General features: G+C 46.0%; 2 protein-coding genes across 7 annotated transcripts in view; one reads left to right on the top strand and one right to left on the bottom strand.

Annotated features, from left to right (window-relative positions):
• Positions 1-13,848, top strand: part of LOC126570975 (RNA helicase aquarius) — a 33,066-nt gene that overhangs the window by 13,430 nt on the left and 5,788 nt on the right. The window lies entirely within an intron of this gene.
• LOC126570978 (probable G-protein coupled receptor Mth-like 11) lies at positions 876-11,259 on the bottom strand. Of its 6 annotated transcripts, XM_050229147.1 has the most exons (8): positions 11,074-11,246; positions 4,449-5,002; positions 4,052-4,350; positions 2,269-2,347; positions 2,044-2,189; positions 1,512-1,934; positions 1,360-1,402; positions 876-1,222 (listed from the first exon to the last, which is right to left on the bottom strand). In XM_050229147.1, the coding sequence occupies exons 2-7, from the start codon at positions 4,757-4,759 to the stop codon at positions 1,365-1,367; spliced, it is 1,296 nt and encodes a 431-aa protein (XP_050085104.1). In that variant the 5' UTR covers positions 4,760-5,002; positions 11,074-11,246; the 3' UTR covers positions 876-1,222; positions 1,360-1,364. The 6 variants fall into 6 exon arrangements, with proteins under 6 accessions (XP_050085104.1, XP_050085100.1, XP_050085099.1 ...); XM_050229143.1 differs by having other exon boundaries at positions 876-1,402; positions 11,202-11,259; XM_050229142.1 differs by having other exon boundaries at positions 876-1,402.

Here is a 13,848-nt window from a genome sequence, read left to right as displayed (position 1 = left end):
TTGGGCGCTACCGGCGGATAATGCACGCTGGAAACGGTGCCCCTCGGATCCCTGTAGGTGACCGATCACTCGCTCGTTTGTTGAAAACAAAGAGTATGAATCATTTAAACGAGCAAAAGCGATACTGAACCTGACAAAACCATTGAAAATTTCCGGATTTCCTTCGATTCCAATATGGCGGCGAGCGAAATGTTATGACTTCACCTGGTTCCTATACACTCTTTGATGCGACATCAAAAACTTTAACGCAGTGTAGAAACACTCTCAGCCGACGAGGGATCTTTGAATGCACGCCGTCGGAAACTCAAAATTATTTATCGCGGAAAACCGTTGGAACGAAAGGGTCAAACAATAACAATTTAATTCAATTTAATTTATCGGGCATAGGAAAAACTCTCCGAACACTCTAAAGCATCAATATTTCAACACTTTTAGAAATAACTTACAGCCAGTTTCATTAACCTTTTCTCCTCCGTAAACAGTCCCATAGCGTAGCGATCCAAGCTCCCTCACGATCCTTTGCTTTTGCTGAGCTAAAAGTTCAACAAAACAACCCCGGCATCCCGAAGAGATGCGACGCAGGGGAAGGACACGAAGAAATGAATTACCCGCGATGGGGTGGCTTGTGTAATAATCACGCCATCCTTCCGTTTTTTTTTACTGTTTCCCACGCGCTAGCCTGCCGGGATAGTTGACCACAGGGAATCGGTAATTAAACCCCAACGGAATGGTCGACGCCTTTCGTGCTCTAGTTCACTGAATCCTACCACTCGACGATGGTCAAAGCGGTTACGGCGTTATCTTGGACGATTGTTCAACACTCGACGATAGCGTGCGTTCGATGGAAAGTATTGTTGGAAGCGCGAAAAGAAACCCGTTTGTTAAATAAGTACATTTATTGCAACTCAGATGTCTTCATTTACGCCTTACAAAATTATAAATTCCGTAATGGCTTGCAGAATGACTTGCCGTCGATTCGAACTTTGTTCCGTTCGGTGCTGTATAAAAATGTGTCACCATTTTCACCGCCTACTACTCTCCTACGTATCCAAAAGCGCATATGTCTGCGCTCCGCTTTGGTTTTGTCGTTATCGCCAGTAAAAGGCCGCCCTTTCGCTTTCCTGTTGCGTGGTTTTTTTCTTCGTCTTTCCGTTTTTCCCTGCTCCGTTGAAACCACTTGTATGTTGAAATCGAAAACTATGTCCATTCTGGCGAGCATTTGCTATCAGAACACACAGACAATCAAGATAACTGCTAAGGCCTCCAGTACTATATTGCGCAAACTGTTCTTCTGCTGTTGCTGCTGCTGTTGCTGCTGCTGCAACTGCTGCGTTGTTCAGCGAAATACTGATTACGTACCGTGTTTACTTGATGATAAGATCGTACTTTGTGGCTTCGGGACCTGTACCCCCAGCGCAGGTGGGTGGAATAGGGAATCGAAAAGTGAACATTTAGATACAGGTGACTAAACACAACACCATCAGATACTGGCGTGGCAAACGGACACTTACCGTCCTCCTGCAGCTGCTCTTGCTCGTCATCTTTCAGTTGCGCCCAGTGTGCCGGCCCACGGAAGCAACATATCCACCGGTTGGCCAGCTCGCGTTTGATCCGCTGTCGCCAGACGATCAGCACGAGAAAGATAAGTACACCGTGCAGACAGTTCACAGAATCGACCAAAATCCAGAACCAGGACTTTGGGGCAATCCCTTCGCCTATGTGGAAGGAAAGTATCTCGAAGATCCAGAGCAGCCCGGACAGCAGGAACAGTTTCAAGTACAGCATGCACTTGTAGCGCAGTGCCTTCTTCCGGTCCGCGCTCAGATCGTCGCCACTCGTGTGCAGATGGATGCTGGTCCAGACGAACAGGAAGATGTTGATGCTCAGCATCACGCTCAGCGGTAGATAGACGAAAAACGATTGTTCCCGTTCCGCTGCGGATATCGAACATCGACGAAAGATTGACCGATTAGTGGTGGGCTCGCTTGTTGGAGTGTCGGAAATGGATAAATCGATTTTAAGCGCGTGGCACACAACACTCACTTCGGAACCAGCAGGAAACCTCTCCGAACGTCGGATACCGGCTGTGATAGATGTACACCATCGCGCTTAGCGTCAGAGCGATGGTAAATGCGTAGATGTGGTTCAAGATGTACCAGGACCGTTCTTTAATCTTCCAGCGGCGGGCCCTGATCGATGGATGGAGTGGATGGGTTTCAAGTGTTCAACATCAATTAATCACGTTCGGCGTCGTGAGCCACTACTTACACTGTCAATTTCCATACGTTCGCCATCACCATGTTCAACCAGGCGAAGTAACTTATGAGGAAGAAGTACATAACAAATGCTGGAAGAGAAGTGCATACAAAAATCGGTGATATCGGGTTACAGTAGCTTAAAATAAACATGATCTTCGACACAACGCTACCATTGCAGTGACTGGGGGCGAATTTAGATCATTATGAGTACGCCTCGAAAGAGTTGACGAGGAGGAAGATCCCTGGAACCCATACGTTGATGAATGCCACGGGCAGTCATGTTTTTCTTGCGCTCTTCGCCGGCTATATTTGTCTTTATGCCCTTGACTCCTTCAAATTTTTGCTCCCCTGTTCGTCGACGTCAAGACCGTTTTATCTCTTAATCTCAAACAACAAATGGTCTGTTTGTTGTTGCCAGTTGGCTTCATGGCGGACGGGCAACGGGTCGTCAGTTTCTAAGTGAATTGCAAATGTTGCGTCCTCGTACGGGTCTCTGCCGCCTCTGGGGGTCGCTGTCTTGCTTAGTACCATTCTTCATAGTAAAACCATGAAATGCTTACAAAGTCTTTCTTCGCCTCGTTTAGCAAACGCCAACAATGTGGTTCAGAGGAATGCTGCCACCGTGCTGTTGGTTGCTGGTAAACTTTTTTAATCTGACCGGACCGGTAAATGTTGTTGCTAGCACTTTTCTTTTCGATTATGAACACACTGTGCTGCGTCAGAAATCGTAACTACACGTGGCCGTGTGCTGCTCACGTTCACGCTCACCGTCGAATGCTTATGCTCGCCGCTACACTAATTAAACGGTTTAGCAGAGATCTGTGAGACACGCTAGAACTAGCCTCGATCGTTTGTTTGTTTAAAAGTTAGCCGGTCATTGTAACAATATTCTCGCTCTACGCGTGACGATTTGAGGAGGGACCCATAACGAGGCAATACAAATGTTTCGTTTCATTAAATAGCAGTCGTTAGGCATGGCTTCTCATTTTCATCTCCCTGGCGCGGTCATGGTCGATTTCTTCGTGCCACCCCGCTCCCCAAAGCCAATCGATTTGGAGCCTTAAAAAGGGTTGGATGAAAGCTGTCAACCCAAATCACCCGAAAAAATTGTCACCAGCGTCGGCAGCGTTCCCTAATCCCGGTTCAACTCGATAGCTCCGTAACCCGGGGGGGTTACGTGACCTAAGAGATTTTTTTCCATTTTTTATAGTCTCGCTGGTGCTGACTGTGTTCAACACGCATATCAACGCGTACACACCAGCCAGACTGGAGTGGAAGTGGCGAGTGACCGGGATATGCGTCTGCTACATTGCACACTCGCCGTAGAATCGGAATACACTTCTTGGCGGATTGCATCTTGTTCTTCTTGCGAACCAATTGGATATGGTCAGTGAACAGGAAGGCAATGCTCTCTGGTTTGCAAACCAGCACACGGGCACACTGGCGTCGAGAGGAAGCATCGAGCCTGAACGGAGCTGAAGCTGACTACTCAATGATGCGAACGCAGCACGGAAGCTCAGCCCGCAAAAAACATTCTTCGTTCATCCGGCCGGTAACTTGAAAACCATCGGCGTGGCACCACTCGCAACAGTGTGCTGCAAGTGCTGCTGCAGGTGAACGGACTTCCCGCCGGCTCCGGTACCGGCGGTCCATTTTCCGACCCATATACCGCTTGCCAATCACTTTTCATCGCCTATTAACACCCGACGGTGTCCGGCTTCGTCGTCATCGTCGTCGTCGTCGTCATCGAGTCGCAGTTCGTTGTCCATAACGGCCGTAAGGTGCACGCTTACCCATGGAGCTGCAGTAAGGTGTGTGCACCAGTGGGGCCCAGAGTTGTATCACGCTGAGCAGGAACATGAACCCCATCAGACAGACGACCGCTACGGACGTCACCTTATCCTGGGTTTCGCGCAGATCGGGTATGATGAGGTAGATGTAGAGCGTGACGGCTAGGAACGCTACGGACACCAGCAACAGTATGCCCTTCGCCATCAGCATCGTCGCTATCGCCTCCTCGTCTTCGTTGTCGAAGCACACGACGAACACACCGTGCTCACTGTCCCCATCCTCGCTGTGGCCAACGCAGAACCTGCACGTGGAAAACAGACGTTAGACAAAGAGAGACAGAGAGCGTGAGCAACGTGAGCCCTATGATCCATCACGCCTCGGCACGCCGTGGCTACTTACCGGTGTTTCGGAATTTCGTACGCTCCGTCGATCAGGTTGCCCACCTCGTTCACGGTCAACTGCGGCTCTTCCGCGGGATCGATCAGGTAGGTTTCGTTGCAGTGCAACTGAACGTGAGCGGTAAGATTACCGTCCGCCCGGTAACAGTGACCCTCGGAGTGATCCAAAACGTAGCCCGGCATACAACATTGGTTGGCTTTATTGTTGTTGTTGGTCACCGCTGCTCCACCACCGGTCAATTGTCCTGCCAACACCAGTGCGTACAAAGCAACCACCAGCACTCGCCATCTTTGGCTACTCGGTAGCGCCATCTTCCGCGTGGTGTCTAATGTTTGCTGCTTTCTTTTGGAAAACTATCTAACACCACGTTTTTTGCGGTTCCAAGGGCAGCGGTGTGGATATACTTTGCCGAACCACGACCGACGATACATGCACTTCCTATGCCACTAATTCGTTAAACTGTTTTTCATCATTAACACTAAACCACCCTAGGTCCCGGGTTGGATGCTGAAGCAGTCTGTAGGTCGTTTACTTTCATTAAATATTTCATTTGCCTGGAGGTAATTGCGAAAAGATAAACAAACGACATGATAATACACTCGCACACACGCGTCACAGGGAATGGGAAACACTTTTATTGCGAGAAAAAAAAAGTCTTATCAAACACAGCCCACGGGGCACTTCACTTTACTGGCCTGGCTCCCGTTTGGTTGTAAATGCATACATATAGCACAGCGTTTATCTTGTGCTTTCCATCCTATCTTACCGCGTGCGTATTTCCACATTACACACAAACTGCCCTGTGGCTACGGAGGAGTGGTTCCGACGCCGTATTGCACGGCATTCACGGTCGGCGACGGGACGGGTATCAAGAATGTTGTTAATTCATTAACCGAGACCAGCGCGGAACAGGGCTTCTTGGAACAGGAATTTAATTAATGGCTGCCACTGAACACACGTTGCGTTCCATGCGCCTCCATTACCCTTTTACTGCGGTTGACTGATGAACGGTTTGGCAATACTACTCCTAACTACTGTGCACTGAGCAGTAGATGCTCTTGTTTGTTGTGATCCATTTCCATTCAGGTCGATGCTAAAGTTTGATGTAAAAAAATTGTGCGGCTTTCGCTCAAGGTTGAATCAGCATCCCAATGATAACCTGTGTTAGTTGTTTATCAACCAAACTAGCGCAATCCAGTGCACAATCAATCAAGCGATGAGTGCCGGTCACCGGATTGCCAAGAGTTACGCAACAGTTGGAAGTCGCAACGCAACCAGTTCTAACATAGCAGAAAAGCCATTCGCTAACTTTTTTTCTCTTCTCCTCTCCCTCGACTCCGCACCTGCAAGATGCATAGTGTTGTGGTTTTGCCGGGTCAGATCTCGAACTAGACACACGGACGAAGGTCGAGAGAGTTGTTATTCTTCGTTTGCATACATTTCAACTTCACTTTTGCTTGAGAGTGAAAAGTTTTGCTCCCATTGCTCTGTCCAAGTTGGAGTCCAGCAAGAATGAGTTATTGTTCCCATCGCGTTCTCCACTGGCTTGGCGTGTTGGCTGCATAAACATACGAAATGGCGCCACTGCTCGTGGCCAGAGTAGCGTAGAGTGTGATAATAATACCAATGTCGCTAGTGACGTGCCAGCTCTACCAGTTTGCTTGCCTTGCCGTGTAGGCCCTTCCAATGCGGGGGTTGTCGCGCTAACAGACTTGCTTGATGATTGATCTTAATTGCCGAATGGAGAAAGGATAACGTATGTTTATTAAATAATCTCGCCGATTTGCCATTCCACGTTCTATAATTAGCATCTCATAACCACCGGCGATGATGAGGAGCGACGAAATAAACGATTTCTACGACGGATATGAACTGAAGGACAAACACATACCACAGTCAGTCAGTTTGGTGGACCCCTTCACAACCCGGCTTCAGATTTCAGAGCTAACGTCAACAAACATTTATCTGCATTTGCCGACGCGTAGTGAAATGTGAAACGGCGTAGTGGTAGCGTTCTGTCCCGAACGGACTCGAGTTTATTATCCTCCAAGATGATGGTAGGGTTCTCCGTTAAACAGCTCTTGGCAGAGAGCGAGTTAGTTTTGCTTGCGCATGGTGTTCGTTGAATAAAATGGAAATCCCACCCACCAAGACGACCCCGTCTTAAAAGGGATCCCCCGTTGGAGCTCAACGTGGTAGAAAAATGTTACGCTGCAGAGCATGTTTCGCTGCTCCTTTCTCCTTCCACATTAGCGTAATGTGGTGTTATGGCAAATCTTGCGGCGACTTGTGTGTGATTCACCAGTGAAGAAGCAACTTTTAGTTTGCACCAGCCATTTACATAAATCCCATCCCATAGATGGTATCGTTATCATGCGGTGCCGGCACGAGAATGGATTCGGTTTGAACGCATGATTCATTGTTTGATCTTAATCCTCTTCCGCTAAGCAGTACTCCAGCAACAACTCAACCGAACAACCTGTCAAACAATATTTGTTTTGTTCTCTTCTGCGAACAGCAGTGGATGAGTGGTGTGTATAATTTAATTTTGAATCGACTAAGCGATGATCTGTTGGATAATTTCAAGTGAGTAATTCTAGGGAAGACTCAGATTGGAATTCCTGTCTCAAACCCAAGTGTATGTTCAGAATGTGACATTGCTGGGCGTGCACATTCTTATTCATCGCGAAGCAGCGCGTTAAAACAAAACCATGTAAGGTAATACGTGTTCACGCGCGAAACTCTTGAAAGTAAACGGGCGAATCACTGAAGCGTTTCAATGCGCGTTTCATGTGCCAGAAACAATAAAAGGCCATTGGTGGCAGTTGGCAAGGGTGATCAGTACTCAACTGGAACTCAATATAAACAAACCAACACACAAAAACAAACAGAATGGAGAATCGGGTCCTCGTTTCGACTTCCATAATGGGAGAACATCGAAAACGGAACCTACGGAGCTGCGTCAATGCATATTGGTGCGAAGCGATCATCTATATTGTGCTGCGGGGTATATGCCATCACGGTCCGAAGCGTCCCATCCAACGGCTACGTATTTAATTACACGAGCAAAAAAAAGAGGTCTCGTTGGATCACCCATAGCCGGTTGATGGTTGATTGACGGTCTCAGCTATCGCTTGGCTCGCTAGAATTGCTGAATCGCCCGAGAAGGTTGAACGGTATCAAGTCAAGAAGCAAAACCTGTTCACCTTCACTATCCCGTTTTGCGACTCACGTGTGTGACGTCCTGCTTTTTGGACTGATTAATGGCACCAAAGTTGTAGCGAGTGACGCTGGTAAAGGGAATCCCATTCATCAGGACGCGGACAGTAGAGCAAAAAAGGTGAACTAGTAGCTGGAACAGTCTCAAGGGCGGGTGCACAGCTGCCGGACGATCGATGGCGAAAATCAATGACAATACAGGATGTCCCCAAAAAATTTATGACCACATGTTGGGCCGTTGTTACACAAACGTGGACCATAGTTACGGTTCACATCCAAGCGGTAGAATGTTCTGTGCCATCTGTACTAGCGGCTTCCAGTGTTGCCTAGAGCGAAAAAAGTGAATGCAATCCCTCCCCCCTTTGCATGGCACGATGATGTACGACAGCGTCGTAAAACATCTGTTTGACGTACGCACGTCAAAGTGATTAGCTGGTCCATATTCCAAGACCTATCCAACACGTCCTATCCATTGGTGCCACTGGTTAACCGAGTTTTTTAGTCGCCCACTTTTGTGGGCGTTTTGCGCGGAAGCGATATAATAATACCGCGCATAGAGAACCACCAGCAACATACGGTATGAATAACCATCCACCATTTTAAGTTACTGCTCATGTTTTAATCGACGGAAAGACTTGTACAAAACCGATCGCCATGAAACATCTTGATTGCCTTGATATGGAAAGCGATCGACATGGAAGTGGGGCCTCTCTCTCTCTCTCTCTCTCTCTCTCTCTCTCTCTCTCTCTCTCTCTCTCTCTCTCTCTCTCTCTCTCTCTCTCTCTCTCTCTCTCTCTCTCTCTCTCTGCGTTATGATTATCCTGGATTCGTGTGTGACGCCTTGCGATCGTGACTGCACCACCATTCGAACCATAAACAGAGCGAACCGCATCGACAGAGAATAGAGAAGCCATTCGCAACACTGACTGCAACAATGGCCACCCTTCACCTTGAACCAGCGGAGGTGCATGTTCGGCTTCGTAGATACCGCCTCGCGTTTGCAGTTTTATGGCATTGACCTGGGGCTATAGTAAAAAACTACTTCCTAGGGATGCTTCTAAAAGAAGGTGATGGCGTCAACGCGCGAAAATGCCGCAGACCAGTTTATCTCGCTTCTCTCAACTCATTTTAACTTCCATCTCAAACACGTTCATGAGAAACAAGTTTGCAAATGTTGGTGAGGTTGAGTGTGATCCCAAAATAAAGTTTTTTTTTTTCAAAAACTAACGCCTATCCACGGTAGCGAAATGGCTTTTGTAAATGTCCCGCCCACTCTACGGTGCGTGCTTCAGCAGCAAATGAAAGATCCAGATATTTTAAGGAATAATTTCCTCCAGCGAATGCCAGCGAGTTTCGAGGAATTTATTCTACATTCTACAACAGGACCGGTCGCAGCGGCTAGAATGGAATGCAAAATCCATCAATGATCTGTCTGGTGCTAACTTTCGATGACAAACAAATATTAAATAATGGATCTCTCTCTCGACTCGCTCCATTCGTCTGAAGTGCCGTTGCTGTTGGTGTTGACGGTTTGTTAAAAAGGCGCGTAGATTCGCTCGTAGTCGTGTGCGTCTCCATCGACGATCCTTATTTGCATAAATCTATTTGCATTAATAACTTACGAATGCTGTTGACGGGTAAAGCAAAGCGTATCGATAGCATTGTTTGCCTGTTTACCACCGGCCCCATAATGGCTATTTGCTGTCGTGCACAGCCAACCTAATGAAGATGCGGCCCACACTTTGCCCTAAATTCGGTAGCGCAGATTTCGCCGTTACATGTGAAAATTAAATAAGAGTGTCTCGGTGTCACTGTCGCCAAAAACATGTCCAAAAATGCATATCCATTCCGGGAAACAGCTGCAAAGCAAATTCCCTCGTAAATAGCATCACAGAGAAGAGGCAAGCAGAGCACGTATTTGCTTTTAGTTAACAAATCGATAAATATCGATTGTCAGAGAGCCAAATGCATAACAAAACAGTTTGCCGAAAAACCATGCACCATTTCACTTGCAGCATATTTGTGGTGTCACCTTCGCTGCCCTTTCGGTTTGTCGAGATTTTGTGGCTGGGCGGTCAGCTGCCTCCCGCGGTGTAGTATCGGGATTGCAACTGATTGTGCACGGACTGGCGAGGAGCGACCGGTGGAGCTCGCCTTTTCGCTACAAGATCAAAAGAAGCTTTACCACCGGCGGCATTGGCCTTGACATATCTGAGCCGGTCATATAGAATGGGATTTTTTTTTGTGTGAATTCTTCAGCCTGAATTCGTTCTGATCGCTCTGCATAACTCTTTGGCTTCGAGACCAGGGTTGGCCCTTTCATATCGCTTTACGCTCTGATTCTGGTCGATCGCTTGGAAACAATATGTGGCCGGGTCAGGACCGTGGTGCGTTTGGCATCCTTTTCGCGGTGGAAGATAAGTTTTGCTTATGAAATATTTATACCACAAATCCGTTCCATATTTCAAAAAGGGTCACACACCGGCCGGAAAGCGTATGGTTGGACAGAATGTAGGCAGCTACAGCAGCTCGGCGGTAGCTTTGCATAAATCGAATTTATTGCAAGTTCGTGAACCATCAGACCATCCCAGGGCAGGAGTGTCGTGCTTGCCATCCCTTTTTGGTTGGAATATCTCGCGCTCAACACTCTTGAATCCTCTCGACGGCACTCGATGGCACCATATTGTACCGGTCGAATGGTGTCAACGCTGTTGAAGTTTGAAGAGCCACTAATTAAGTGGTATGGTGGTATGGTAGCGCACTCTGGACGCCGCATGTATACTATGGTGCCCTACGCCTTTGAACGGAGACGCTAGTAGATTGCTAAACTTTTCGCCTTCTTCCCGCACTCAACACCGATCTTGGTCGATCACATGGGCTGGCTAGAGAGTAGAGCTGTCTATCGTATACTGACACTGGCTGGTAGGAATGTTGCTTGTGGCTTGTGGTGTGTTATCAACCTGCAAGATATGTATATTTGGTTTAATTGCGTCGCCGTCAAACAGCTTACATTTTCACTCGTTTTGATAATCCAAATGAAAGCGTTCTCGCCTTGCACGCAGCAAACCAAACCCAACTTCCGTTTGATAAGCCGTTCTAGGCTTAATGTTACGACGTTCAAACCGCTCGCACAATGTTATAACATTAGCAACACCTGCAGCAAACAGATTTCATCTGAGACGTACAGGTGGGCAGGTATTAGTGATGCTTAATTGTAACGAACACACTTCTCGCTGCTGTGCACAATAGCGTATCGTTCGCTTTCGCAATGTTTCAACAATCGTACACTAGAACAACGAGAAAACACAACACATGATAGCATTCTTTTTCTCCTGGATAACGCGATCGACAGCGACTGATTCTGTAACGTATCTTTGCCCAAAGTGCAAAGTACGTGATTCTTTACTGAGTGGTGCTGCAACTGTACTGTGCCGGTTTATTTTGCCGGACAAGTGTGTACGTTTTCGAAGATAAGCACAATCGACATCGTGTACGTTGTTGTCTATCACTGACTGTTCGGAAACCGCGGGTTACCGTTGCTGTTGGCAGTAAATGTACGCAACATATCCGCACTTCACGGCGCTAGAACCCGAACTGACTCGATGTTCGTCGGTTGGCCATAGCTCGGGCCTTTTTATCTTCGCCTTTCGCCTTCGGGTTGGCTCGTCACCATTTCGGCTCTTCTATGGAGGTAAGCATGTTGGGCAAGCATGAGATGTATGAGATTAAGTAAAAATGTAATGAAAATAATGAATAATGAAATCTACACCAAAACTATAAATGATCGTTCGTTCGATCATCCACAGAGACAAGGGCGAAAGAAAAGGTCGATTGTAAGAAAGATGCCTTTATGTGGCGTCGCTTCGATTCACTAAAAATATTTTTCGAGTGCATCGAAATTCAAAAACGCTACCCTTAAAATTTAATTGAAATAAAATATATTCTTTTTGACACCGTTCTTTTTTCGGTGGCATTGAAGAAATAGAAGCTATCCCGTTGTGCTAAACAACGAATGACCAGCTCATTCTTCGACGAGCAACCTATTAGCAATAAAGCTGTAAATCTCTTCAGTGGATCACATTTATGCTCCGGAAAACCCCTGGTCCAGCTAGTGGATGCATAATGTCACGATGATTCATCAATTGAACATTGTCTCCAAAAATCCCATCAGTGAATCACGTGTCCTGTGAATGGGGATGTTGTCTTTCGATGAAGTTGCGAGAGGATATATGATGTGCCGAATACTATTTATGGTGCTTAATAAAATGTAAATAAATAATTTCGTAAGTTTAGTAGACTTTATAATGATTTTAAAATCTTTCCACTTCTTTGGAATGAATTCCTGCAAGGCAAATGCCTATTTTGAAATAGTACTGCATGATTGCACTCACACTTTTCTATTATGCTGATGCTTTAGTTCTTGGTAGAATGAGCATTTGCCTAATGCTGGATTGATGAATAATAAAAGTGAAGAAGATCGCAAGACACACCTGACGCTGGAGTGCCAAGTAGAAAGACGATTTGAACTTTGTCCGCTTTTCTATTCACACTGGTGTTAGCTACGGGGCATTATGTCTTGTCAAGCGACAGGGGTGATTAATGATCACTTGTACCACATACTAACCGGCCGGCCTTCACCGACGAGTGAAAGTGAAACCCAAATTGTTTAATGGTGTGTAGCGATTGTTAAAAGTAACATCCAAGTTCCTTTAAATTCAATTTTATCCTTGTCCATGACAGCTTAGATTGGATTGAGCTATTTTTCAGTTTTCGCCATTTCATTTCACGTTTTTGCCATGATTTAAACTGTGAATTCTCTATCCGAAGGACAGCCATTCAACTAGTTGGCAGAGGTACACATGAACTGTCTTTGTGGTAGGTCACGAACTCTGTTCATCTGGTCGTTCGTGCCGACAACAATACGAAACTCACCGTCCTACACGAACGATTGTACACGTTGAACGGGAAAAGCGTGAAAATCTGTCCTATTATGCAAGCCAGAATCATTGGACCAACATTGCTCACAGAGGCGTGTAACGACGTTAGTGGAGGAAAATGTAGAAAGAAAGCCAACGGCTCTAACCAGCATAAACTAGCAAAAGTTGTCATCGGGGTTGTTATCTTTCGTGCCCTTATTCTGAAAGGAAAAATACGAACTTCGCTTCCCTAGAAAGGGCATCGGTGGACTAAGCATCGATGGAGAGGAGTCGCCAAAGATATCCAAACGATGAACGATGTGGCATCACTAGCACTGCTACCAGAGGCCTTACCGCACTCCTTAGAATTCTGCGAACTGATATGAGTCGTTGTGTTGTGCAAACACAAACAATAGGCTTTTGCGGCCACTTCTGAACGCTCCATGCCAAGTGAAATACAACCTATGAAACCTAAACAAATGTTCTGCTGCCGAGTGAACAGCTTTGATTCATTCTAGGTAGTTGTGTCGCACATTTTTAGAATTTACCTTTTTGATTTTTTTTTTACCGCTTTTGATTTCATGACTTGAAGGTATCATTTCTAATTGTTTTTCTTTGAAATAAAATTACTGATATTTTTCATATACAGTTATTTTAAAAAAGGTTAATTATTTTGTTTTCCTTTTGTCTATCCAGGGCTTCTATTCGTATTTTTTATTTTCCTTTTGATACTATTTTGTTACCGTAATGGACCATAATGTTATCTCATATATCGAATTCTGCATACTAGTTATTTATTTATATTTTTGACCGGAAATGAACATACAAAGAATAGGCAATTAGAAAAGATTTAGGTCCGTTTATGTGACAGTTTGAAATTGAAATATTCGTTGAGCGAAATTGGAAATCCACAATCATAGAAAAACGAAAATGTATTACAGTGATTGAAAACAAAACAATTCATTCATACCGGCCACTGTGCTTCGCGCGCCAAAACCTACGTTTAGGGCTGTATACAGCGCGCAAGGCAGTAACAGTGGTCGTCGGATGCTGGGAAGCGTGGGAGAAGATTAATGTTCTTTATAGAATCTAATTGTCTACCCATTGCAAGTGGCCAATTGATGATGTTTGAGTGCGGCGAAGCGCGCTGCATCTATCTATCTTTTTCTTAACAGGAGACGATACTTGGACTAGACGATGGGCTGGAGTGGAGGCCCAAAGTTTTGCAATGAAGTACTTTTCCAATACATCGTTTTCAGATCTGA

This window comes from Anopheles aquasalis, chromosome 2 (assembly GCF_943734665.1).
Source record: "Anopheles aquasalis chromosome 2, idAnoAquaMG_Q_19, whole genome shotgun sequence".
In the NCBI taxonomy this organism is placed as follows: Eukaryota; Metazoa; Arthropoda; class Insecta; order Diptera; family Culicidae; genus Anopheles; species Anopheles aquasalis.
Note: the sequence above shows the minus strand (reverse complement) of the source record. Positions and strands in the feature narration are given on the sequence as shown.

Coding starts and splice junctions, on each gene's coding strand:
- LOC126570978 (XM_050229143.1), bottom strand. CDS start 4,759: ATGGCGCTACCGAGTAGCCAAAGATGGCGAGTGCTGGTGGTTGCTTTG. Junction 2,190..2,268: donor AACGTATGGAAATTGACAGT/GTAAGTAGTGGC, acceptor TCCATCGATCAG/GGCCCGCCGCTGGAAGATTA. Junction 1,935..2,043: donor GGTTTCCTGCTGGTTCCGAA/GTGAGTGTTGTG, acceptor CGATATCCGCAG/CGGAACGGGAACAATCGTTT.